Below are 26,442 nucleotides of genomic sequence, written 5' to 3'. Positions count from 1 at the left end.
GGAAATGTGAAGATCTAGTTATGTATGTAATTACCACTTTATCAGTTAGGACTGTAATCCTGGAGATGGGAAGAGGAAAAGCATAAGTTCCTGGATATCTATAAACAGTTGGTAGCCGTGGGCTACAGAAATTAGACAGGCAGCTCTTACTTCCATCTTAGTACCTTTGCTCAGAAACCAAACCATCATCATGAGCCATCTTTGTCCCTCATCAGTCTTGGTCTCTGAGCCTTAGGAGCCAGTTGTTTGGTTGCAAACACCAATCTGGAGAAGCAGATTTGCAGGCAAGCAGCCACTAAACAAATGACGAACCAGGCACTGATTAGCAAGAGATTTTTGTTAGCTGTATTTGGGTTTTGCTCTTCTTCCATTGTATATAATAAAGATCTAATTCCGTCACTGCAGTCAGAAGGATGAAGTAAATCTAATCTCAGAAGCACTATAGCAAAAAACTCTTAAGATTTTCTCAACCCTTTTCTGAAAAAAGTGCCATTCAATCTATCAAAGTATTATTATCTCCACATAAGGTAAAAGCCCTCCGATTTTTTCTCTTGGTAGGAAAAATATATTGGATTTTCATTTATCAGAAAATTAACAAGCAGCACGTGAGTCAAAGAAGGAAGCTACTAGCTGAGACCATACAATGATTACAGGGGGCTTTATTGAATAAGACATCAGCCTTTGAGTGATAGTGTGAGATAACTGGAGATTCTGAACCTGATTTTACCACATAATATCTTTACACTTCACTACAGCTATTTCTAATTTAAATCTGAATGGACTCATACCCCTTAACTTTTCTGTTATCCTAAGATATCTGCTTCTAGCAACATGTTTATCATCATTATAATGGAAGTATCCATATTCCTGCTTCTTAGGAAGGCCAAGATATTCCTATTCCTGGATGTCTATTCTCAGATATTTAACACTCTTCTGATATATATTAATTGTTCAGGAAAAAGGAGTCAGAGATATCTGATTAATCCACTCAAAGCTGTCATAGCAGATAGGTACCTTATAATATGGCAGACCTTTTTCATATGACTGTCCCTGCAGTTAAACAAATTTGTTTAAGAGAATGTGATCTTATACAGAAATTCTTCCATATTCCCAAACAGCGTATGTATGAAAAATGGTAGCTTCAGATCCACTTCCATTCCTTTTTTTCATGGTTATTATTGTAATGAAGTTGGTACATGTTTCCACGTGCTTGCCAAGCAGGGAGGTTAGTGTGCGTTATTAGAAGGTTTCACTTAATTGATTTTCTGATACATAGCTAATTTCTCTTCAGGCTCAGAGTAGCACAGCAGCGTTGCACTTACACAGGAAATATACAGGCATTTAAAGGAGCAGCAAAGAGTGTACTGGTGAAATTCAGCTTTCGGTTGATATAAATGGAAAGTAACTAAATTGATTTCTGTTAATGTATTCTAGAATTGCCCATGTACATTTGGGAGCCACATTTGGGCCAAGGACAGTAAGGACTGCAGTTATAAAATGTTTAACAGAGAAGTAGCATATAAATTCAGAGGATTAGGGGCAGGAAACAAGCAGGCCATAGCAATACGGGTCTGGGTAACTTACCTAACAAAAACAAAAAAAAAACCAAAAAACCCAAAATCAACTAAAGCTAGCCCACAGTTGAGTTACAGACAGCTTGTTCCCAGCTTGTTGAGTGTTAGTGTATTTAACTGTTGTACAGAAAGTTGTGACTAAAGCACCAGTATATTCTAAATTATATAACTTTGCAAAAGGCATTGCTTAAGCGATCACCTACTGCTGTTAACATTTTCTCAAGCTAATTCCAAATACTCCCTTACTAAAGCTCCACTCCTAGAAGATAGCTTAGCACTTTCCCATGGTGTCATTTACAAGACAGCATGAAAACAACAGCCTCCAGGTGCCATGAGTTTCAAGCTGTTCCTCATGAGATAAGTACCATCAAGCCTTCTTAATTTAGTTTCAGAAATCCCATATTTAACAATGTTGTTAAGTATGCTGAAAGAAAATCTAAAATGGTTTTCTCACTTTGCATGTTAAGTGTTGCTATAAAGCTTGCAGGGTAATTATTTTTTAAATTTTCTTGAAAGTATGTCCTTTCTTCAGTCTCTTTTCTTGAATGTTGGTGTTTCCTAGCATGTGTTGTGACCTCAACTGGGAGTAGAGAAGTGCCTTTTAACTTTGAAAGCCACACACCACATTTTTAAATCTTCTGTGACTGAGATATGTTGAAAGCACCTTGAGATTTTGAAAGGGTAATGGAGAGTAACTGTAGAGAGAAAAGATAATTTTGTGCTTGGAAAACACTTTTGAATGTCATTGTATAGAAATGGATTCTCTGTTTAATATGAAATAGCACCTTCTGAACTTATTTTGAGCTCTCAAGATCGTGCCCTGCACTGGTTTCTGGTTTCTTATTGGCCTAAAACAATGCAAACAACAGTGAGCTGTGCAGAATTGCCATAAGCAATGCCAAGAAGGCCCTAGTACTAAAATCCAATTTAATGCCTAGTCATTCCTGTTGAGACTGAAAATGAATATCAGAAAACCCAGGACACTATGTGAAACCACCTGTCTTTGGGTCAATAACAAAGTGAAACCTTCTGAGAGCATGGAGGGGAAGACGAGATGGAAGCTGTGGGTGACCCCAGCACTGGCCTTGCCCTTGCCATGGTAAGACCAGGCTGGTGACAAAAATAGGTCCATCAACAGTCCAGAGATGATTTATTGAGGGCATGGGGGTGAGTCTATCTGGACAGACATCCCTGGGAAATCCAAACAACTAAAGGACAGCAGAAAATGGCCACATGTAACATATCTTGAGGAGGGGTTTTGGCTTGGCTGGAATGTAGTCCTGGGTCATGGGTGGTAGGGAGAGAGACTGGGAGGACTGAATGGGGGAAATGAGAAGTAAAAGTGTCCCAAGAGCTCATACAGCAGCAAAAAGAATGAACGTCTTGGATATGCCATCTATTTGGGACTGTGGTTTTATGACTGCTTTAGTGTTTCCCAAGGTAAGCCTAGACTTCAGCCCCCATTCCAGGTCCAAATATATATATATATATATATTTACAATATATATACAATATATATATATTTACATACAAAGCCTAAGACCTAAAACATACCTCCCATAGGTATATGAGATGTGCTTTGATCTATGGATGGACCAAAGAAGAACAGACCCAGATTTAGTCCCTAAATTAAAAATACATCTCAAGTACACCTTGTAAAAACACAACCATCTGTGATGGTGACATCTTCTTCATCTTAAACTTGGCATGATGAACGAGAATGTCTTGATCACAAAAAGTTTGCTTCTAATAGATAGGAAACTTTCCTGTGGATCATGTCTCATAGGGCCACGAAATTGGTAAATCCCACTAAAATCCTTCTTCAGAAGATTGTCAGTTAGAGCCTCCTGATTCTTTCTTTCAACGCTGTGCCTAGTTGAAACATCATTTCCAAAAGTGCACCAATTAGGAGGTTTGGTAAAGTTTCCAAGTCACATTTCTGTGGGATGAGGAGGCCCAGCATAATGACTATTGGACAGACAACACATCAATTGAGCTATGAAAGCTGCTTCCTCTCCTGCTTTTCTCTGACTGTTATTCATTATAGAAAATACCAGTAACTGCTGTGCTTTCAAAACTTGCCACTCTATGGTCCCAGAGACTAAATTCGCCTTTCTGCTTTCACACAGGTTAGGAAACCTCCTGGTATCACTGTTCTTAGATGCTTAGGCAAAGATGAAAGATGTTCCCAGCCCCTGTGTCCTGAGGTGGCAGTGCCCTGGTCCCTCATATGCAAAGCACAGAGAAGCTACAGCTCTAATTAATCCACAACCACCCTGCGACACCAGCAGACTTCTGCAAATTGATTTCTTTTTGGTACAAAATTCCACACACCAATTGCCCTGAGTCTGCTGCTGTGTCCACTAATAGTATGTGCATTTCTGTGTGTGACCTAAGGAAGGGAAAAAGGCCTGGTTATTTATTATTACTCTTACTATTATTAGTAGTAGTATTAAGTTTTTTCTCAGGGGGAACTATTGATGTCCTTAACTTTATTCAGCCTCTCTAAATAAATATGACAAAAAGCTTTGGAGCGTCAAGCTGTGTTGATTCATCTGCAACACTGTGGTTTCCCAGAAAAGAAGCGGCAGGAGGATTGTACACCCTGAGCTTCCCCAGCCTAGTACTGTATACACAACTACCTCAGCAATTCAAACAAATGCTGTGGTTGAGAGTGGTAAAGTCTCCATCTAACACACTACCAGTTATTCTACCCTTCTTCTGCTAAGCAGAAGAGAACAAACCAGAGAGCAGAGACTAACATATTACAGTTAAATTCAGAAGCTAGAAGTAAAATCCAGCATCCTTCCCAAATGGAAATTGAGACAGTCGATTTGATTAACATTCCTTATTTGGAATCCTTGAAGTGAATATCTCGACTCATGCTTCAGAGCTAAACCTTTCAACAAGAACATTCAAGTTTAGGAAATGGTTTGAGGCAGGAGCAAGCAAGGCAGAAACTAAGCCTAGGAGAACAGCTCCATCCCCACAGCACTCTGGCATGTTGTCACCTGAGGATTAAAGAGCAGTATGTTGGCTTTATGAACTGGAAAGAGAAGCTAGCAACTTTCATGGAAGGTTTTAGCCTTAAAATAGGGTTGCTTTAAATGAGCAGTATCCTGCAGAGCAGAGAGCTTATACACTCATTTCTAATCCTAAGAATTCTCTGCTGCTGCCTGTCACTGGGAGATCTGTATGAACATGATCACTGAAGCTGCAATTTAAAACTCAGAACAATGCATTCATAAATCTGATGACTAAAACAATGAGCGCAAACCATACTTGAGAGCAGCAGCAAATGCTGGAAAGCTGCTGTGGCTACAAAAATGTTGTCTCGTGCCTGATGCGGATTGCTTTTCCATGAGTCACCTGACCTCGGAGTGAGTCTGGGTTTTTGGTTACACTGTCAGGGTTTATTGTTTCTCAGTTTCACAGTGCAGGACTGCCATTCCAGAAAATGACTGTTCTCTGATGGGAGCATCCCCTGGGGGTGGCCAGTGCCTCATACTGATTGCTGTGATAAAATTGCAGCTTACTCAGTAAGTAAACAGGCAGGACACTTATGTGGTGACCATACCTCATGTTGAGCACGTCTGCATCAGAACAGTTAGTCAGGTCCACATGACTGAATCTTTGTAAGATGGCTAACATCGGAAGAGAAGTGCATTATACCAACGGTGGGGGCTAAATTTATTCAGAGACATGGAAAGATCACCCTTGTTACAAGCTAGTGAAAAACATCCTGTTAGAATATCACTTTCAGTGCTAAGTGTAATTCCAGACTTACCCAAATGCTGTGTCCTCAGACCTCAGATTTCAGACTGTAGAACATGGTTTGATTTCTGAAGCCAGGTTTGGGATTTTAACCTATCTTGATGTTCCAGTTTTACCTCTAATTTTGTCCACTTTCTCCACCAAGAATATCTTTCCTGTAATGTAGAAAGCGAAACTTTCTTTGAAAAAAAAGAAGTGTTATTTCAGTAGCTCCTAGCTGCTGGAATTTCAAGGCTGCATTTTACACTGCATTTCTATTTCCATACGTACCTAAGCTGCTCTTCTGCTCCTATTTTTAAAATTAAAAAACAGAAGCTATTTCTTACTTAAAAAGAAATCTACTGGAGGTGAAACGAGGGCTGGGGGAAGGGACTGGATCCAGAAATCAACCTTTTTATTAAGTGCTTTTTCACTTTTCCTTTCAGGGCAGGGACACACTGAACCAAACCTTTAATCTGAGTAATTGGTATGTTAATTTATATCACCTCTGGCTTTGATCTTTCAGTCCTACCACAGTGCAAATTTTTGCCTCGTATTTAAAATTTGGAAAATCCCCTGGTTATAACATCTGTTCTTTCTCACTTCCCATTCTGCTAGAACAACTTTTTCTCTGAAATAGTTGTCTTTTTTGTGGTTCCTTTGAGAAGTGTAGTCCAGCATTTCCTATTGAATCAGTTTGCTGTGGATTGAGACAACTAAAGACCACTCACTCAAGATTTTTCTTCTTACTATATTGCAGCAAGTCACAATGTAGATCTTAGCAAGTTCAAAAAATTCAAGTGTGCATTCAATAAAAGCATGTGTGCATGACTTTTAAGTACCTGCTGAAGTCTCATTAAGCTTGTGCCTGAAGTAAAATCCACCTAAGTATTTTGCTGAACAGAGTCCCTCTGGGTTTGTTCCAACGCACATTGAAGGCAGCCAAAAATTCCCTTGAATTCAGTGAGCTCTTGGACGATTCCTGTGAGGTTTTGGGTGTGTGAAGTTCAGTGTTTCTCCTGCCAAATTTCAGTTCTTGCTCTGACATGTGTTCTTTAATTCTTTACACTGTCTCCTCCCTGTAGAGGAATATAAAACTTTTAAGTCATCCCTAAAAGGCCAGAAGAGTTTTTCACCACTGTATTCAACACACTCTTGTCAAACTGAAGTATTTCAAAACCATTTATTTCCTCCTATGAGAAACATCAAAGCAAATAGTTTGAGGTCTAATATCTGGCTGTAAGGATTATATGTATGTCATTGCATCTTTATCTTTTGGGGGGTCATGTTTCTGTTTTTATACAACTATTCGAAACACTCATTACAAATCCCACACATACATGTGGAAACACAACTGCAAATGCTCACTATTGTATTTATAAACTAAATCTAGAAGCTTAAATAGCTAACAAAACAATTTTTCTTTTTCAGAATTAGAACCTTCTGAAGCATGGGTAGAGTAGTAAATTTTACATTGAAAAAAAATTCAATTCAGAGTAAAACCAAGCTTCTAAATGTTCAATTTTTCACAAAAGAAAGTTTTCTGTCATGCATCTTCTAGAACATTTTAGATTACGTAGCCTTTTACTCTATAAATACAAAGGCACATGGCACTTTCGCCTCAGCTTTCCTATTTAGCTTAGAAACACTGGCTCTGGTTTCTGGGTATTGTGTTAATTTAGTGGCAGCTTCATTACATTCAGAAATTGAGAGTCAAATCTTCAGAAGGTTTAAGACTGGCAAAACTCTGAAGTCTAACAAGCTATAGTGGTTCAAAGCAACTGGAGATGTATTCAGCTGAATAAAAACTGGATAGTAGGAACTGAAGAAGTAGCCTCTGTTCTATTAAGATGAATTATTCAGTTCACTTTGTGCAGACCCTGAATTTTCAAAAAGCTTCTTTATTTATCTCCTGTCCTCTCACTGAAGCACTTACAAGGATGCGTGAGATTTGTACGGTGGACCTGGGGAGCCAGCACCCAAGAAGATGTCAGAGGAAGTCTGAGCTTGTCCAGTATTTGGAGTCATATTACGTACCTTTTAGATTGATCAGGACAAGATTTAAGCATAGTTTAAATTCATCACTTAGAGACTTCACAGTCTGCTGGATCCATGCCTATAGCAGCCAGTATTGGCTACTAAGACAGTTCTGGTATGGTACGGAGCTTGGCATACAAATACCACCTACCCTGAAATAGCTTGGCTCTCCACTGCACCCTGTTCTTACCCTACCAAGTGAGGGACTCAAATATTTCTTATTGGTTATTCGTACAAAAAGACGCCTTCTTGTCTTTACAAGTGCAGATGTGAAGGACTGCTTATTTCAAGTCACCATTGAGCTATGAAATATTTTCCACACCTGAAATATTACATAAAGCCAGAGGAGAGGAGAGGAGAGGAGAGGAGAGGAGAGCAGAGGAGAAACAAGAATTAAAAAAGAAAGGTTATGTTTATACAGTGAGCCATGAGCATGTGAAAGATGAGGGGAATGAACTTTACGGAAGATTTAAAAGTCCCTATTTCTGTGCTTGGATGATCACTGTACTGGCCTTTCACCATAACAAGTACCCACATTATGCTTGTCTTGTGAAGAGAGAAACAAAAATCATTGCTAACCATCTTCAAAAACGTTTTCTTCCTCCATCTTCTCTGCCTGCCATTGTTCATGACAATTTCTCTTTCTCAATCAAAAAGAAAATGGTCATTTGAAAAATCCTCTGTTGATACTACTTTGGACTTATCCTCTCCCCCACTGAAGTCAGTGGTGATGTAATTAATTTCTACTGTATGATGCATAAACTGATCCCTGTTTTGCAAGGATCTGATTCTGTGTTTTTGATACTCATCAGAGTAATACGCTGCAGAGGAAAGTGAAGAGAAGTTAGACTTGCAGTATGTCAGCAGTGTTCACTAGCAGAGGACCATAAAAATATTACAGGGGGAGAAGTGCCAATAATTTCTGAATCTAAAAGGGGAAAACAAAATGAACAGGAGAAAGCTGAGAAAGCCTTCACATTTTGTGATTCCCTGATTTCTTGAGTTTAGCTGGTTCTTTTAAATCTTCCCACTGCTGTTTCCCTGGTGCTTCTTTGTCAGCCAAGCCGGCCCCGTGGGCGGGGGGGGGGGGCGGGGGGGCCGCCGCAGAAAAAAAAACAACTAATTAAACGAATGGGTAGTAATTTATACCACTGTAATTCGTATGATCCCTCTTTATCATTCCAGGATAATCCCAAACATTTTCTGCCTTTGTGGAGCATTAGCTTACGTTGTACAGATATCTACATAAGGGCAGCTTATCAAAACACCCAGTTGGAAGAGCATTGTACTTGCAGGTGCAATAAATCCCCGTATTTTCAGATAACAGAGAGAGTACTATTATAAATACATGAAAGCATAAGCTTTTAAGCTTTGCCTCTCACCAGCATTATTTCTTTCCCTGTTTAATCAGCAGAGCATTTCTAATGGTTATGCCAGAGCAACTTTGTCACATTTTTCTTCCTCAGATGACACTACTTGGCCTGACTGTGACTCTTGGATGCAAACCAAGATTCTTAAAGAGAGGGAAGGTGGGGTAGAGTGGGCTGTGTGGGTAAGGAGCATGTGCCTGATTGCAGAATAGCAGTTAATAATGAACAGTGCTGATACCTTGTCTGGGACAAGGCTGTGTTGTTTTTATTTTGGCTTTCCAAAGCCAAATTGGATTAGTCTGTCACTCTGTAATAGACACTGCTTCTTTACCTGTTACATTTCTGCTTGTGCACTTGAAGACTGAGCTGAGTGCAAGTGCTACAGATTAACATGAAACTTCATTTTAGATTGACAGCATTTTTAAAACTTATATGTCATTTTTCCCTTCCATAAGAGCAGGCCATTCATTTAACACCATCTACAGAAGTATTCAGACTTAAAAAAAAAAACAAAACATGAAAAATAAAAGCAATCTCAAAATAAAATGTTAAGAAACTGAGAAATGTTGCATAATATGAAATTAATACAAAATAAAAGTGTGTTTTCTTCCATCCTTTCTACTCCCTATTTCCCCTCCCCCCAAGCCTTCAGCATCTCTTGGGAACTGTTCTGAACTTCCGCTTAGGCAGCTGCTTTAATTCTAAGTAAATCACAGAATCACAAAATGGCTTGGGTTGTAGGGGATCTTAAAAATCACCTAGTTCCAACCCCCTGCCATGGGTAGGGTTGCCACCTACTAAATTAGGTACTAGATCAGGTTGCCAGGGTAGTAAATTTTTTTTAAAAGTATTTTGTCTTTCTCACAAGGTGTGGGAAAATATGTCATTAAATATATCCATGAACAGAGTTGTGATACCTGTCATTGTCTGATTATCAGCTATTGCAGGAGTGGTTTCTCTTATCATATGGCACCACTGGGTTCCAGTTGCCACAAACATTACAGAATGACAGGGCCCATTGTAGCAGTTGTATGTAATGGGAGTATATATACTGCTATTTATCTGCCACTGTGAAATCAACTAATCAAATATAGTAATTTTCATTCCATGGGTGAAGTTGCCAAGGTGCATATTAAATAGTTCCATTTAATGATTCAAAATGGTATCATTTCTGTGAAACAAAAGATGATGAGTATTATGGACTGTTGAAACAGCTATGCCAAGTACTTCACATATAGGAAAAATTTAGAGTATTTCCATAAAAGCAAAGTATGAGAACTGAAAAAATTGTAATTTTTCAAATGGAAAAATAAATTGAAACCATACTGCTGTTTCCACTCTCTAAGATCTTTATTAACTGAATCTAAGAAGAGAAAATGAGCTTTCTTGTTTTATTACTGTGTTCGGGTTTTAGTACAAAGGCTCAAGGAACTCCTTAGTTATTCAGTAACTTCTGCTGGCTGGTCCAATTGCACACTCCTTAAGAAATTAATGTTTCTTATTTAAAAAAGATAAAGCTGTTCAAGAAAGATTAGGGACTTTGAGGGAGTATTATAAATAGTGACAGGCAGGCACTAAAATACCTGCCTGTACCTGCATCGTGATAAAACAGCAGAGAAATTCTACACAAGAGCAGGGCAAGATGCCCTCTTGATTCAGATACCACGTACTTTGGGCACCACTCATGCACAAACTGTCCACATTTTGTGGAAGGTCACAGCAAAATTCTCAGTTCCAGTTTTAACAACAGAAAAAAAGCTCAAGCATCTTGTCTAGATGCAGTTGTTCCAGATGAACAAATCTTTTATTTTCTTTCTTCCTCCAACTTAATAGTATTAATGATTATTTGAACAGGATAATTACTCTGGCTAAAATCAAGGCAAGTCGTACACACAGTCTGGTCTTTCAGTTCATTGAGCTTTAGATTAACTTGGCCAAACTAAAACTGGAGGGCTGTAGGGAGATAGAAACAGTGGTGATTTCCAAGACTATAGAAATAAAGCCCAGCAGTTTTGCAAATAGCTTGTGCTGAGTTTTAGGCCAGGAGCCAAGAAAAAGTAAGGAAGGAGATGAACACATAGAGTTTCCAACTTTAACGGCTTTGAAAGTACCCTTCGAATTGTCAGTTCCTGAGTTTCAAGTGGATCTAATTACTCTTGCGCACATGGCTGAGTCACTTCTAAGCAGTTTCTGGTGTTGTGTGGAAATACACACGGACTCAAGAAAGTCTGATTGAGCTTCAAGTCCCTAACCTCAACATTCCCTCCGTGTGCCAAAAATAAAAGTGTTAGAAAATAATTCCCTCTTACGAGGGAAAAAGAAGCTTAACAATTTGTGGCTTCTCCTACATCTACCTCAGCTATAAATTAACCCAGTACTAGCATAGTTATGCACATGCCAACACAAAGGAAAAAGCACAGAATAGCAATGATTGCTCAGCAGTCAGCATGTACATGGGGCAGGGATTTTCCAGGTCATTTTTATCCAGTTGATCACTACAATTTGCTGGTCCAATTCTGCCACATCAGCAGATGTGCTTCTTAAAAGAAAGCCTCGTCCAGTTTTGCACAGGCAGCGCTCTGCGAGTTTGCAGGGTTACTAGCACTTTTCATCAGAAATCCATTGTGAATTGCACTTTTAACTAAAGCCCACAAAGATTAGAAAATTCTCACCACTGCTGAATGTCTACATATCCCCAAGACCATTTATAACAGCTGATCACATTGCCCAGTAGAAACAGCAATGTATTACCTGCCGATTGCAGGCTGAGACATGAACTGAAGCACTACAGATATATATCCAAGACTGACCAAAACACAGGCTATTAATTATTATCATTAATAGTTTGATTGATGCATACAGGAAAAAGTAAACAGCTTTGCTTATTGATAGTCTGAAAGACAAAAGAATGGCTAAATCAAATCATGCAAGGGGGAGGGAGATAAACATTTTATTCTGAGCACTCAAACAACACTTCAAAAAATGTTTGAAAAGGGAATACTCCCAGAGTAACAGTGTGCTGCTATTGAAATACAGCACCAAGGGATTTATTTGAGACTGAACCGTACCTTCTACTTGCTGCTGAAGGCAATCTAGAGTGAGTTATTACTCCATGAAAGCAGGCGGTTTAACTCTTACTCACCTGAAAGAAGGGAGTTTTCACTGGAGCAATTTGAAGTCATCATGGAACCACGGAACACTTGGAAGCCTTTAACAAAGCTTCCCTCTCCTTCAGGGACCTACACCTATATCCACGTAACTCCTGGCCAATATTTCTTCTCAGACCTGTAGTCTCCCTGCAGCAGTTCCATGGACTCCTCAGGCGAGAGGCAGCCCTGAAGCCCACCACAGGTAGCCCTGACAAGGCCAAGGCACATGGCTGCCCTCACCCACACAGCCAGCCCAGGCCTGGCAGAGAACATGGCGGCCGGAAGTTGGTTGTAAAGCGATCTCTGTGTGTGAACAGGGCCATTGCTCTTTCACGCCTTTGTTTACTACAAGATGCTTCTAAGGAGAAGGCTGAATGTGGTGCCTGTCCAGAAGTACAGGAATTCTCTGGAAAGCCTCTGGGATGTGTCACATATTCCTCTTCAGTGTATACTTGGCCACTACAGGAAAATATTACTTCAATGCCTAAAGCATAGCTCAGGGAAGAGAAGAAGGTAAAATATCCAGGTGGGAGATATGGAGTGAAAGGGAAAAGAATAGCAGACTGCAACTTTCTCCGTGCTTTCAGATGCAGGCAAAAATCCTGTTCTTTCTGTATAGCCTTTCTGGCCTGCAACACGGGCTGCCTTGTCCAGACACTCAGATGGGACCTCATCTCCATACCCACACAAAACAGTGCTCCAAAAGTCACCATCCTGGCCTTACATACTGACTGCAATCTTCTGACAGTCCCCTTTTCACTGTGACTGAAGCTTCTGTCCCTTCCTCACACTCTTATTGGAAATATAATTATTATGTTACAGGACAGTAGCTATGGTCTTGTTCTTCACTGACACCACAGTTCATTTTATTTTACTTTTTACGTACTACTGGGGTAAGACTTTTCTAGTCTTACCCCAGTCACAAAATGCCATTGAGTACACCAAAATATACGTTCACACATTTGTAATCCAAATTTTCTTGGATTAAGTCTCAGAAACATAAGTATTACAGAAAAAAAAAAAAAATCTGTCAATATCTTTCAAATATGGATCCTTTCTCTAAAAGTGACTGCAATGGGGGGGCATAACATTCTGCTAGACCTGGATGTCAGAGAATCACAGAATCACAAAATCATAGGCATTGGAACGGACCTCAAGAGTCCAACCTTCAATAATCTTCCAGTCATCATAAATGTTGCTTTTAGAGAAAAGCAGTATTTGTCCTCATTTACATTTCTTGTACTCTGCCTCCTCCTCTGCAATACTGTATGTGATCCCATTTGTAAAATTCAGCTCTCCTTGTAGGGTCTTCCCCTATGAAGACAGGCTGAGGGAGCTGGGCTTGTTCAGCCTGGAGAAAAGAAGGCTGCAGGGTGACATAATTGCAGTCTTTCAGTATCTAAAGGGAGCCTATAAACAGGAGGGGAGTCAACTCTTTGAAAGGGTTGATAACTGCAGGACAAGGGGAAATGGTTTTAAGTTGATGGAGGGAAGATTTAGGTTGGATGTCAGGGGGAAGTTCTTTACTATGAGAGTGGTGAGATGCTGGAACAGGCTGCCCAGACAAGTTGTGGATGTCCCATCCCTGGAGGTGTACAAGGCCAGATTGGATGGGGGCCCTAGGCAACCTGGTCTAGTATAAAATGGGGAGGGGCAACCCCTCTGTGGCAGGGGAGTTGGAGATTCATGATCTTTGAGGTCCTTCCCAACCCAGGCCATTCTGTGATTTTATGATTCTGTGATATGGCTACATGGGCAATGGTAGTGTAGTGAAAACAGAACTTCTCTTCAAATCTCACCCCAAAATGATCCAACGTGTGTGACACTGCTAAGCTAGAACATCAAAACTTGGAATAAAGCAAAATTCCAGTGTATTATATTTAAGAGCAGCTTGATGCACTAGCTTAAATTTAACACCTATTAAAAAGTACACAGCTCTCCTCCTTGATACCATTATATTATTTCTCCATTCCTTCTTAAAGTGCATATATGGAAATTTGCTGATCCTTACATTGTCCCTGTTGTCTCACATAAGCATTGTGACACATTCATAAAAACTGACTACCTAAAGTCTTCGATAAATATTTCAGATCTAACACTTTAGAAGTTATATTACTTTCTTAATTAGTATTCACACACTGCTTCTTCTCAAATCCAAATCTGTCTTTTATTAGTTTACCACTAAGGATGATAGCTTAATTGTCTCACACCCAATCATGCAATGCTACCTATTATAGTGTGATATTCTCTTGCTAATATGCTTTTATTTTTTAAGATCTATATGAAGTAATTGTAAATAAAAGGAGTTTCATTCAGTTTGGTGGAGACTTGTTGATTATGGCAGCTGATGAATTAGCCACTCATATTCCAGATTTTTTCTGCTTTTTATGCTGAGGTCTGTGGTAAGGCTAAACTAGACTGACCATTTAGGTTATCTTCAAAAATTAAACAATAAATATTTGCTTTCATGAATGTCTTTGAAAAATTGCCAATTACAAAAACTTTTATTTTAAATAAAATGTTGGGAAAGATTCCCAAGTAGTGTCAGAACCTATTCTACTGAGAAAGGTTATTCAATGTTTAATAGGACTGAAATTTTCCTTTACAGTATTGTCATTGTCAGCTACTGTTGTTTGTTTCCTTTTATTTAAGAATAAACAAAATGGAGTGCAGCTGACAGAGCAGCAAAATTTAAACCAACAATTCATTTAGCACACAGACATGATATCTCTTGAAATCTCCATAAGTTCTTTTAGCTTATAGTGAACCATTTCAGAACCTAGGCTGCAGCAGAATAAAAGGTTTGTTCTTTGAGGCATGCACCAATTTTTAGCAATATAATTATTTTTTTTCAACTTCTCCTTTTCAACAAGTCATTTCATATTCTATTGGAAAATATATAAAGTTCTACATACTCAGTCCAGAATTCTGACAGCAATGCCAGAACTCCACTGAAAAAAAAAAAAAAAAAAAAAAAAAAGGAAATTAAAAAAAAGACAAAAAATGTTAATAATGGAACATCAGTATGGTCTGCCACTACATACACTATTCTCATTAACACAAAATAAAACAAAACCTGATAGAAAGCCAACAAAATAGGGGTAGGGAAAAAGGAGTGCTAAAAATAACAGCCACTGGAGCTAACAGACCACAAGCCCAGCAGCTGGCTTCCTGCCACACAGGGTATCACCAGTAGCCTAGTTTCTCAGGGGAGCTGTGTAGGCTGTGATTAAAACACCAACCAGGTTGAAGTTTTCAAGTACTAATGTCTAAGTTATGAAGACTTTCTCTAGTTGTAGTTAGTATAACTTAGCCTGGCAGCTATGAGCTCTGCAATGCCTGTCACATTCCCAAACTGAAAAAACCATCCAGGGAGAGAATCCTGTGCTACGCTGTGTTTCTGAACTGGCTGGAGCTGAGTGGAGAAAAAAAATAGTTTAATTCTATTCTCTTCCCCATCCTAATGTGAACAGCTCTACTCTGCCTTTGTAAGCCCAGTATGATATGTTTACTTTTCACATGAGACAGAATGTTGAATTTTCCCAAGTGTTAATTTAACATTACTGGCTGGTGGAACTGCCGATGATGTTTAGCAAGTCATTCATTTTGCTGTGACCTGATGATATCCCAAACAACGGCCTGGTAGGACTGTGAGATCCTGTGAGAAGATCTCACCTTATCCTCACCATAAATATCATGTAAAACCTTTGATTTTTTTTTTTTTCTTAGTAAATAGAACAAAGTTGTAACTCATTCAGCACCTGACTGACTGAGCAATCTCAAAATCATCTAGATCAAGCCAAGTCTATGATGTGTTTAAGTCATCAAGAAGCTCAGACAGCTTCCAGGTGCAACAAGAGATACTCAGAGATGCAAGACTCACAATGTGGAGGAAAGAGCAGCTGAAGATGGAGGGAATGCATTTAGATAGCTGTGAGAGGAAGTGCTGGAATATATTATATATCTATATATATATAATATATATAATATATATTATATTTATATTTTAAAAAATATTTAAAAATTTTTACTGCCAACACAAGTAAGTATGCTAAAAGTGGAACAAGTATGCCAGCATCAAGAAGATGAGGGAGACTGGGTAACCTTATAGTGACTAGTTAAGATATAATGATGCTGTCTCTGGAAACAAAAAAATTGCATTACAAACCATATGTCCCAGTTCCTATGCCCATATTTCAAAATATCCCCTACCTTCCCTCTGCTCAATAACAACAAAAATCCGAGGTACTTCTTGACACACTCTCAGCTTCTGAAGAATGACTGAAGGCTTGATTCCTCTACTTCTTAAGCTCAGTTCAATGCACTTGAACGAAGAGAAATTCACTGTGTTCCAGAGAAAGCAATTTCTATGTGAGACAGAGAACTGATACATCCTCCAATTAAGAAAGGCATGTCCAACTCCCGGCTCTCAGTCTGCATGTGGCCCAACACAGCTGGAACAGCCTGGCTGCTGCCTCTGCTCCCCACCAAGCATCCTAACTCAGACCTGGGAGCACACCCACCACTCAGCAACAGCCAAACATCAGTGTGCTATTAATGCTATTTGAGTTGCAACTAGGGCACAGTTGCAGTGCAGTGCCAGCTCAAGTTATAGCAAATAATTGTGTACATTTTGATTCATTGGCTACACACAGTCCTGTGAACAGTGAAAAGTACACAGCTGTGCTTTCAGTTTTGGTAAAGGAATTTGAGAACTGGTTACAACATTGCAAAAAAAAGTGATCGTATTTTTTGTATATTTGAAACTCCACTTTCAGTTGACATAAATACATTATGTGGGAATTATTGAAGGGAGTTGCAGTCAAAAAGTTACCATTTCTCTTTGCTTTTATAAGCCTCTCTTATTGATGAAAAACATTCCTTGCTTCGCAACCATATCTTACTCGTGCCATCACTTTTTAGCAGTATGCACATTTGTGAACAAATGTTGTCAAGGATAAAGCACAGTAAGAGAAAAATTTCATCAAAAATCTCCAATGAACACCTTGAGACCTTGCTAAGAACTGTAGCCACTGACATCAAACCAGATAATGATGCAAAAACAAGGTCACATATCCCACTAGTTCTGTATTTTTGTTGCTCTCTTTTTTGTTTTAGTAAAGAATATTAAAGATTAAAAGGAATTTTCTTACTTATATAAATGAACTATATTTTATGTTTTATGAGGGCTTCTCCAAAAGTAATGCCTCCTATTTTATGGTGTTGGCCTGTGATATCAGCAGTAGATGTTGGTGGTACGGCAGTAGGGGCTGAATATTCCTGCCAGTATTCCCTTACATTTTCTGCTGTGCAACAGTTGGCAGCAGAGGAGCAGTTTGACAAAATGGTGTCTGACATGGAAGTGCAGATGAAGCAGAGGTGTGGAACTGAATTCCTTCGTGTGGAAAAAATGGCACCCATTAACATTCATGGACACTTGAATGTTTATGGAGACCAAGCCATGGATGTGAGCATGGCGAGGGGTTGATGGTGTGTTTCAGCAGAGAAGTGTGTGTCAGCTACAGAGAAGGCAAGTCACCTTTGCTATTGCAGATTTTTATGAGTGCAACATGATTGCTCTTGTTCATCACTGCCAAAAAAAATCATAGTTAATGGAAGTGACTATGTTGAAGAATACTGTTTTGTAGCTCAGAATTTGCTCTATTAAATACTGTGATTATGCTCTTTGTATCAATTGTAGTTTCCATGGAAATAAATGGAAGGCATTACTTTTGGAGTGACCTTTGTGTATGAGGTTCAAGATAATTCCTGTTCACTCAACACAGCACAGGACAGCTAAAAGGTTGGACACCCATGAATCAGAAGCTGGAACAAAGGGAGAACAAACAGGGAAGCCACTAACCTCAGATGCATACAGTTGTCTAGTCTAATACTTAGAAGTCCTGTCACATACATCATCAATGTATCCTGCAATGTTTTATTTTAAACTTGCTTCAGACAGGTGCCTATCCCATATAGACACACTAGTACATGTTACAGAAACCAGCTTCAGGGAAGTGCTAAGTGTGGTTCTGAGGTGGCTATATCATTAAGAGTATTTTAACATAATTTTAGTTGCTTTTCCATCTCAAAATTCCATTATTAAAACATCATGTTTTATTAATGTATAATCATGTATATTTCATATACAGTAATAAAAATAAGTAAAGGTTAAGTTGCTCCTCTTAACAGTGGTTGCTGTGAAAATGGGAGTGAAGCCAATGGCACTGACCTTCTTATTGTTGAAGGGATAGAAACAAATTCTTGATGATCTCCAAGGAAAAACAAGGGAGCCTTTGCAAACATCTCTCTGTAGGGGCTGTAAACAATAGAAAAGGTTTTTTCCCTGGGTTGAGTTTCTCTATTCCTTTGGCATGCTTTCATGAAAGGGCTGAGTCTTTGAGGTTATCTGTAATGTGCTTACACTGAAACCATTAACATACCTGTTGGCTCAGTACTCTTTACATACTTTTTCTGTTATTAAAGAGTGATTATAGCTGAGAAAAGGAGGATCTTGGAGATGAGCTACTGCACTGAGATGGAGAAAAACAGGGCTCTGGCCCCTTTACATGCCATTTCAGAAAAGGAACATGCTTCATGTTTCTATGATCCCCATCCTACATTCTTAATTCATGAGCACTTTGAGCAGAGGTGGTATCCTTGTGTATCTAAGTGCAGCAACACTGTGGAGTAATGGTCTAAGCAAGAATGCTTCTGCACTACCAGTTGCATGCTTTTAAATATTTGGTAAGACTATGAATAAAAGAATTAAAAATATTGTATGGCAACTTATAAGTTTTTGAGAAGATCAAACACCGAAATGCATCAGTTTTTGGTAGCACTGCCTCTCAGCTTCCCGATGACGTGTGCCTACTTCTATGCCTCTATGTTAGTGATTTCCAGTCACATGAAATGACATTCCCTTGCACTACTGACAGTATGAGGAAGAAACTTCCTTCAACAAGCAAGCTCTGAGAACTGCAGCATGTATGTAAAGAGTATTCTGTCAACAGCTGCAAAAAACTGCTTGGTTTGGATACAGCTCTGGAGTACAGGGGTATTTTTAACTCAAAGAATTAAAGTAAGACTGCTTTTAAGACCTTCTCACCAGGTCTAAGCATGCCAACTGAAGACATTTTAAGAGAAAACAAAGCACTGTCAAATAGATTGTCATCTGTTTTAATAAGAGATTAAGTGCTACTTTGAAAATTTTATTGAAAGTGAATGGGTGTGGTATCAGATAAGGCTTGTTATTGTCAGTAGGCATGTTTGTAGCCATCCCAGTAAACAATTTACATACCTGTTCTCCACTGGCAAGCACTTCCAGCCTGAAGGCAGAGCATCAGCTTAGTCCCACCAGCACCACGTTGGTTCTGTACTGCGTCACCACGAAGTATGCAGGATCTCTGCATGCCTCCTCTTCATCCTGGACCTCTCATGAAGTTCACAGAGGAGTCCTGGGCAGAAGTTTTCCCTCTCCAAGACTCATCTATGCTGGGGAATAATGGCAGAAGGCTCTTACAGGTTTGCTAGAAAGCCGCAGACTTGATCTCACGAGAATGCTGTAGGTCATGACAGCTGTATAAGCAAAAAGTTTGGTGAACTACCATGAAGGTGCTAATCTGCCTAACCTGTGCAGTCCTTCACCTCTTTTGTCTGAGAACTCTGCCTTCCTTTTAAGCCAGAGTACTGATCTTTGTGCAAAAGAATTCAATTTATTTTGATATGTTATGCAGGAAATGAACTCCTTTACATTAAGGATACAAAAACTCGATGGTGATGCTGGATTCATGCAAGTATTTGGCCTGATATGAAACCAGGAGGACTGCTGTAAGCTTTCCCTGGGTGGACCAAGGCACATTACTATCCCCAGCAAGAAATAAGACCCCCAGGTTTATGAACAAAATAAAGGATGAAAATTGTGAAAGTGTGTAGAGAATTATCCTCACTGTGTGGAGGAAGAATATGTGAAATAATGTATGTAATTTTAAAGTAATATTTGCCTTCTTTACTAAATACAAGACCATGTATCCCTTTGAAATCTGTACAAGCTGTGTTTCTGTTTTCCATTGGCCACTTCTCTCAGAACCTGTGCTCAGTCCAAGAGCTTGCTGGTAGACAGAAAATGCTGCTTATGTTACTTTGTTTACCTCTACTTTGCTATAAATAGGAAAGTGAGCAGCCCCAGATGCAATGATTCTGCTCTGGATGTAAGGATTTTCTTTGCCAAATTCCTAAGGTGAAAGCGGAGATTTAATCAGTCTTTACGCTTTTATATTTTTTAAATTATTTAACTTTTATTACTGTTGCACCATTTATACAATTACATATAATTTCAATGCATCCATTGTACATTTTGTTTTTTTCATTTGTTTTCCAATGAGTGTGTGTTGGTGTCTGTGACACAGAATGGAAGAGAAACTGGAACTGCAATGAACGCAGACTTTTCATTTCCACTGACCAATAAACAGAACTACAGGTGCACCCAACCACGGACATGCATTAACTCGTCATGAGAAATCTAGGAAGGCTAAGTAGGATGAGAATGCTTTTTACTCCCAAAAAATATTTGGAGAGGAAGAATTGGAGGATTGGCATTGAGAAATATGTGGACAGCTAAGTGGGTTTTGTCTGAAAGTTGGCATTCATCCACTGCATAAAAAAAATATCAAAATAAGAAAGGCTGTAAATAAAAAAACCACAGAAAATACTGCTTTCATAAAGATCTGATTGCCTTGGCACAAACCCAGTGGGCAGAATCAAACGCATCACTCCCAAACCCCATTACAGAACAAAAAGAAGATTTTGATACATTGGTGGAGTGCACTTACAGCAGTTCAGATACAAAAGATGTGCTGTACTTTCAGACATCCATCTATTTTTTTATTTTATTTTTTTAATCCAGGACTTGTGTCAACTTGGCAGAAAGTATATTAGATATTTCCCCACAAAAATACTATTTGGATTCTCCCCCCTCCCTCCCTCCCAACTTGATGGGACATCCTTTTCATTTTTTTCCTTTTTTTCCTTCTCTTTCTGGGCAATACTTTTTGTTATTTCAGATCTGAAACGAGTTAGTATAGCTGAAAAAATAAAAAAAAGACACAGGTTGTTTTAAGTGGTTGTTTCAACAGGCTGTCCAATTTAATCTTGCACTGCTATGGTTTGATCCGAATTAGTCGCTGGGGCTTCAGAAGGTTTCGCTTCCTCTGGTGGGGCTGATGGGTCCGAGGCCTTGGCAGTGGAACTAGGTGCTGCTGTGGCTGCTACGGTCTCCTTGGAAGAAGGTGCAGCCTCGCTGCTGCTAGGTTTTGAGTCTGAAGCTGGGGCCACTTCGCTTTTAGTTTCTTGGGCTGCAGGCGTTGCGGGAGCCTCAGTCTTTTTGGCTTCCCCTTCCTCTTTGCTCTTGTCATCTGCTTTGCTGGGAGCTGTGGCTTCTGAAGGCTGGGAAGCTTTTGCATCGCTGCTAGGCTCAGAAGTTTTGGGTGCTTCACTACTGGCAGCAGGAGCAGAGGCTGCAGCTGGCTCCTCTTGCTTGGGTGCCTGTTCGTTGTTCTTCTGTGGCTCTACTTTTGCATCGACAACAGCCTCTGACTTCTCTGGTTCTGCTTTCTGGGTTTCTTCTTGGGTCACTGTTTTCTCTTTCTCCCCTTCTTTTTCTTCTGTCTTATTGGCAGCAACCTGAGCATCTTTCTCAACCTTCTCCTCTTTGTTGTTCTCCTTCACTTCTGTGGTCTCTGTGGTTTGCTGGGCATCCTCAGCCTCCTTTGGAGTCTCCTCTTCCTCAGCTGCTGCTCCTTCAGCCTTCTTGTCTTTATCTTTAGCTTTTTCATCATTGACACTGTACCCCTTCTTCTTCTTGCTCAGTTTGCCTCCCATGTTGGAGCTCTGTAACAGAAAAAAGAAAGAGGTGGTTACTCAAAGTGTTTATCACCAAGGGAATCAAAAGCAGATCAACTGACTTACAGGAAAAACAATTCAGTCTCCTGAAACAGGGACTACAACCACTGGATTGGCTGCTAGCAGCCAAGCACAACCAGCGTGATGACCACCACTGCCACCAGGCTGCCACCCCGCTCAGCCCCACAGCACTGCAGCCCCAGGACTACTGCCACATCCCTTATGGACAGTCCTGCTCCAAGACCATCAAGAAAAGGGCATCACACACACCGAGGACCTCAGCCGCATCACGCCTCATGGTCACGCACAGTGGAATCGATACAGATCAGAAATGCTGAGCACAAACTACAGCAAGATATCTGCCCCTCAGCAAGGCAGCTGAAGTAATACAAGTGCTTCTGAATGATGCGTACTGCATGATATCACACAATAAAAGGTAGAGAGGAAAAAGAGAGGCACATGCTTTCACCCATGTTTTCAAGCATCAGAAGTGCACAGAGGTGTTTTCAAGCATCAGAGGTGCACAGTTCAGCTGCTTAGTAGAGCTGATATGGTTACAATTGTTGAGCACGTGTAACTATACTGGTATTTATACACCCTATGTGTGGGAGTCTTCACTAAGAATATTTAAAATCTTCCACAGTTCCTGGAAGCAAATTGAATCTATTAAAGCAGGAAATGCTTTCAGATACATTGCTTCCCTTATGGACTTGAAAATCCCTAGGATTGCCTGAAAAATAGTGTTTATACACTAAAACAAAGGTGTTGTTCATCCTCAGCAAAAGGTTAACAAAACCATAATTTCCTTGCTTTATGCAATTTGAAAACAATTGAAAAGGAATTTTTTTCATAATAGTGCTAAACAAATATGTAAGAGCTTCTCCAAGTGGAGATGAAACATTCTCAATTTCTGTTTTTAAAAAGTAGACAGTCTTGTAGGCCTTATTTTTTCTCACACTTTCCAAAATTGTGAATACAGACAAGAGCTCATAATATGCTATACAGTAAATTATTATAAATATCAATGAGAACCAGCTGCTTCTCAATAGTCTTCCAGCAGGGACCTTTCTCAAGAAGAAGAATTTGCCAGCATTGTTTAAGGGTTAGCACACAGCCCTGTAAAGTGGTAATCTAATATTGCTAAAACACTACTTTATTGTCTGAGGTTTTATGGGTAATGCCACTAAAAGGATTAACTTCCACAGAGCTGCAGTTGAGCTATCTAATCTCTACCTTCAAGGCAGAGATACCAGGTCTTTAGCTATTTAGGGGAAGAATATGGATGTTAGTTGTTTTCTACTTGATACTCCAAAAATATTATTCCAGCTTACTGTTTATGTATAGTTAAAGCCAAAATATTTGAAAGGTCTTTTTTCAAGGCAGCAGGATCAGAAATTTATACTGAATTCATGTGTGTATCTGAATTTGCAATCTCTAACTAAGCCTGTATTTGTTTCCCAGTGAAGCCTAATATTGCTTGCTACATTTATATTTTTCCAGATTTTGCTATTCTGTGTACAGGAACTCTCAAAGATTTACTTTTTCCTGGGAAAAAAAAAAAAAAAAAAAGGAAAAAAAAGCTTCCAACTGCAGATAAAGCCAGCTAGAGAATGCATATGCCAAAGGACATTTAATAAGCAGAGAAGCATTCATATGAGAAAAGTGCTCCCATCCTATGATCAGAAACATGCACTGTCTTTGCTCGGAGGTAAGATGTGAAATTGCTGAGTCTCAATTTGCATCACAGCCAGCTGGCTCGAGAGAGTGGAGAAGATGGAGACTATCATTATGCTCTATTAGTAAATATTTACAGTTACAAATGGACTGCCATAACAGAACATAATGGACTTCATAGAAGAACAGATTCAGTTCTTGTGACACCAAATCCTGAATCTCCTCCCTATTTAAAAGCCTTCGTCACAACTATACCGGGCCAACATGCAAACGCAGTGGCATAAAGAAGCTCTACATCATGTTCTCCAGTCAGAGTCCCACTGTCACAGGCAGATGCTGCTCTGGTCCCTGTCCCACTTTATCCCAGCCTGAAGGATAGCTCTGCATTGTCCAGAGCAGCCTCTTGGAGCATCAGGTAGAAAGCAGACCTTAGAAAGCTGTACCTGGAAGACACCTAGCACATAGACCAAGGCACAGCAGGGATAATACTGCCTGATGCCATATGAAGGCTGGATGCCAACATCCCTCTTGAAAACATTCACAAAGAATTATTGTCCTGTTTTAAGTGTACAACACTGGTTTTAGTCTCTTCATCCAAGTCGTTCAAGTCGCTTTGCTGCCAATCAGGTCACTTTGTTGTCTAAGCAGTGGTGGGTTTATGAAAACAGGCATTCAAAGTAAAACAAGCAGAGAGAAAGAGAAAAGGAGGAAGGGAGAAAGAAAACTGCCACAGTTACATGTATTCAAATAAAACTCCTTGAGAAAATATCTCAGTGAAATGTCTCACAAGTGAAATGGCAAACTGCATTAAATCACTAAGGCCGCTATGCATACGGTGTTAAGTCTACTCTTCATTACTACCTATACACTAACACTTGCAAGAGTGCTTTTTGCTCTTTGCTTCCCCTGCCAAAGAGATAAAATCTATCAAAAAGGACAATGACAATAGTTAAATAAATGTGAATGACAGGCCTTGAAGAAAATTTGTCTACAACTACTTACTTTTATAAGCTATAGCCAAGTATGCCTTCGGTTACTTGCACTACCACTGTCCCGCAGTGGTTCTTACCTCCAGAAGCTACCAGCTAAGCACTTTATAATAAGTATTTTCAAAAGGAGGGCTCTCAAAAATGCTGGTGCCGAGCACCATTCCTGCAAAACAGAACAGGGTTTGGCAGCTGTGTCTCTTCACTGTTTGACGGAAAAATGTCTAGAGACAATCTAGAAGCTTTGATATAAGAAGCAGCAATATATCAGCTTTGTTCAGGAATCTGTGATGAACCAGTTGGCAATCAGTGTTTCTGAAAATCGAAGTTAAATACTACTCCAAAGTCATAAAAGACTTCATCTACTTGTCAGTGTGCTTCGTACGCTTTATCTGCAGTGTTCTTAAAGAGGAAGAAACAGACCCAGTGAGCACTACAGAGGATGTCTAAAGAGGAACAAGATTTCTCAAGTTCCTAACAGCTGCTGGTCATTTTACTTATCCTGAAGTTTCCATTCTCCTCTAGAAAGCAAGAAGAGAATGGAGAGTTGGCACAGGTATCTCTCTCATTGTAGAGAAGAAATAATCTGGCAGTATTTGCATTACAAAATACCATATCTACAGCTCACCTAGAGCATGTTAAGTACTCTGAAAATGGAATGTTGATGATAATCAGGATTTCCTGGAATAAAAAAGTAAAAAAAAAACTTAATGTCCATAAGACCATTATATAGCAGTAAGAAGAATTCACAGAATACCGTTTGAAGATTGAGATAATAGGAGAGCAGTCGGTCCCTGGAACAGAGGAAGCATGTACTTGCAGTTTGGGTAACAAAATATTATTTCCAAGTTCTGCATTTCAACTGTTCTTCTGTAATGGTCAAGTTCCTATAATTATCCCTTTTCCTCTCTCTCTTCTGTCAGTAATGGTTTGTCTGGACAATTAGCTTTCTTAAGTGTCTATAACTTTCTACAAATTTCATTTAGCAAACACTTTCATGTCCTATGAAAGGGTCTGGCTCTCAGAAGAATGGACAAGCGAGGAATTCCTGTTATCCCCACACTCAGTACAGAAAACAGTGCATCACAAAAGGATGAAAATCACAGATGAACACCTTTAAATTACCATCATCTGATTGCCAAAGCTAAATTCCTAAAGCTTCTCTTAATCTTCATGTGGAGCGTGAGGAGCTTAGTCCACCTCCAAAAACACAGAGTTGAGGAAGGAAATAGGTACCTTCTGAAATCCTGCTGCCCAAAAGGCAATGCAGGCCCTTGTGATGGGTTGGTCCAAAATAGCCCTGGAGCAAGCCAATTCCCAGAGATGAGTTATCTCACATCACCTGCATACAGGAGCAGTAAAATGCGCATTCCTCCCAAAGCAGGTTAACAACACTGCAAATCAAGGAAATGCAGATCCCAGAAGCTGCCTCAGCTCCAGTTTCTCAAAATAATAAAAATAATCAAAAAAATCTTGAAGAAAGCTTTGCATCTCTACACTTCATTGAATTATCTTTACATCTCTGTTTTGAAAAATGAGTGGAAATGTTTCATACAAGCATGTACATAGGAACTTAGGGGAAAAAAAAGGGATTTCCAAACATAATTTTCAAAAGATTTTCTGAAACTTTTTGAAAGAAAAAGAAGAACTTACTACTTCTTAAGATATGAAGTAGAATTTCATGCTTCCCCTTACACGTACACAAATGCTCCTATCTCACCAACCCCAACAGTCCACCAAGTTAATTTTAGAAGATGTCTATAGCAACCTCTATGTAATTTGGTAATAGCTCTGACTTTTAGCCACAAAGACCTGCTTCTCAGTTGGCTCTCAGTTATCCTCACATATCTTTCTTTTCCTCTGCTATTACATGGAATTAACAGAGCAGAAATGATAGGTCTCAGTCAGGTTCAAGCTTCATCACACTTCAGTAGCAGTGACTTTTTCCTCTCCTCTCCTCTCCTCTCCTCTCCTCTCCTCTCCTCTCCTCTCCTATCCT

The 26,442-nt window shown here is 39.5% G+C and overlaps 1 protein-coding gene across 1 annotated transcript in view; it reads right to left on the bottom strand.

The window, feature by feature from the left end:
- Positions 1 to 20,158: 20,158 nt before the first annotated feature.
- BASP1 (brain abundant membrane attached signal protein 1) overlaps positions 20,159 to 26,442 on the bottom strand; it is a 47,518-nt gene continuing 41,234 nt past the window's right edge. Inside the window, exon 2 of the mRNA XM_042838321.1 lies at positions 20,159 to 21,771. Coding sequence (XP_042694255.1) covers positions 21,028 to 21,762 — 735 coding nt within the window. The 5' untranslated portion in view covers positions 21,763 to 21,771 and the 3' untranslated portion in view covers positions 20,159 to 21,027. The remainder of the gene's footprint in view (positions 21,772 to 26,442) is intronic.

The sequence above is a fragment of the Centrocercus urophasianus genome, unplaced genomic scaffold (genome assembly GCF_019232065.1).
Source record: "Centrocercus urophasianus isolate 14NV4802_14NV808 unplaced genomic scaffold, USGS_Curo_1.0 seq_11, whole genome shotgun sequence".
Taxonomy (NCBI): Eukaryota; Metazoa; Chordata; class Aves; order Galliformes; family Phasianidae; genus Centrocercus; species Centrocercus urophasianus.
Note: the sequence above shows the minus strand (reverse complement) of the source record. Positions and strands in the feature narration are given on the sequence as shown.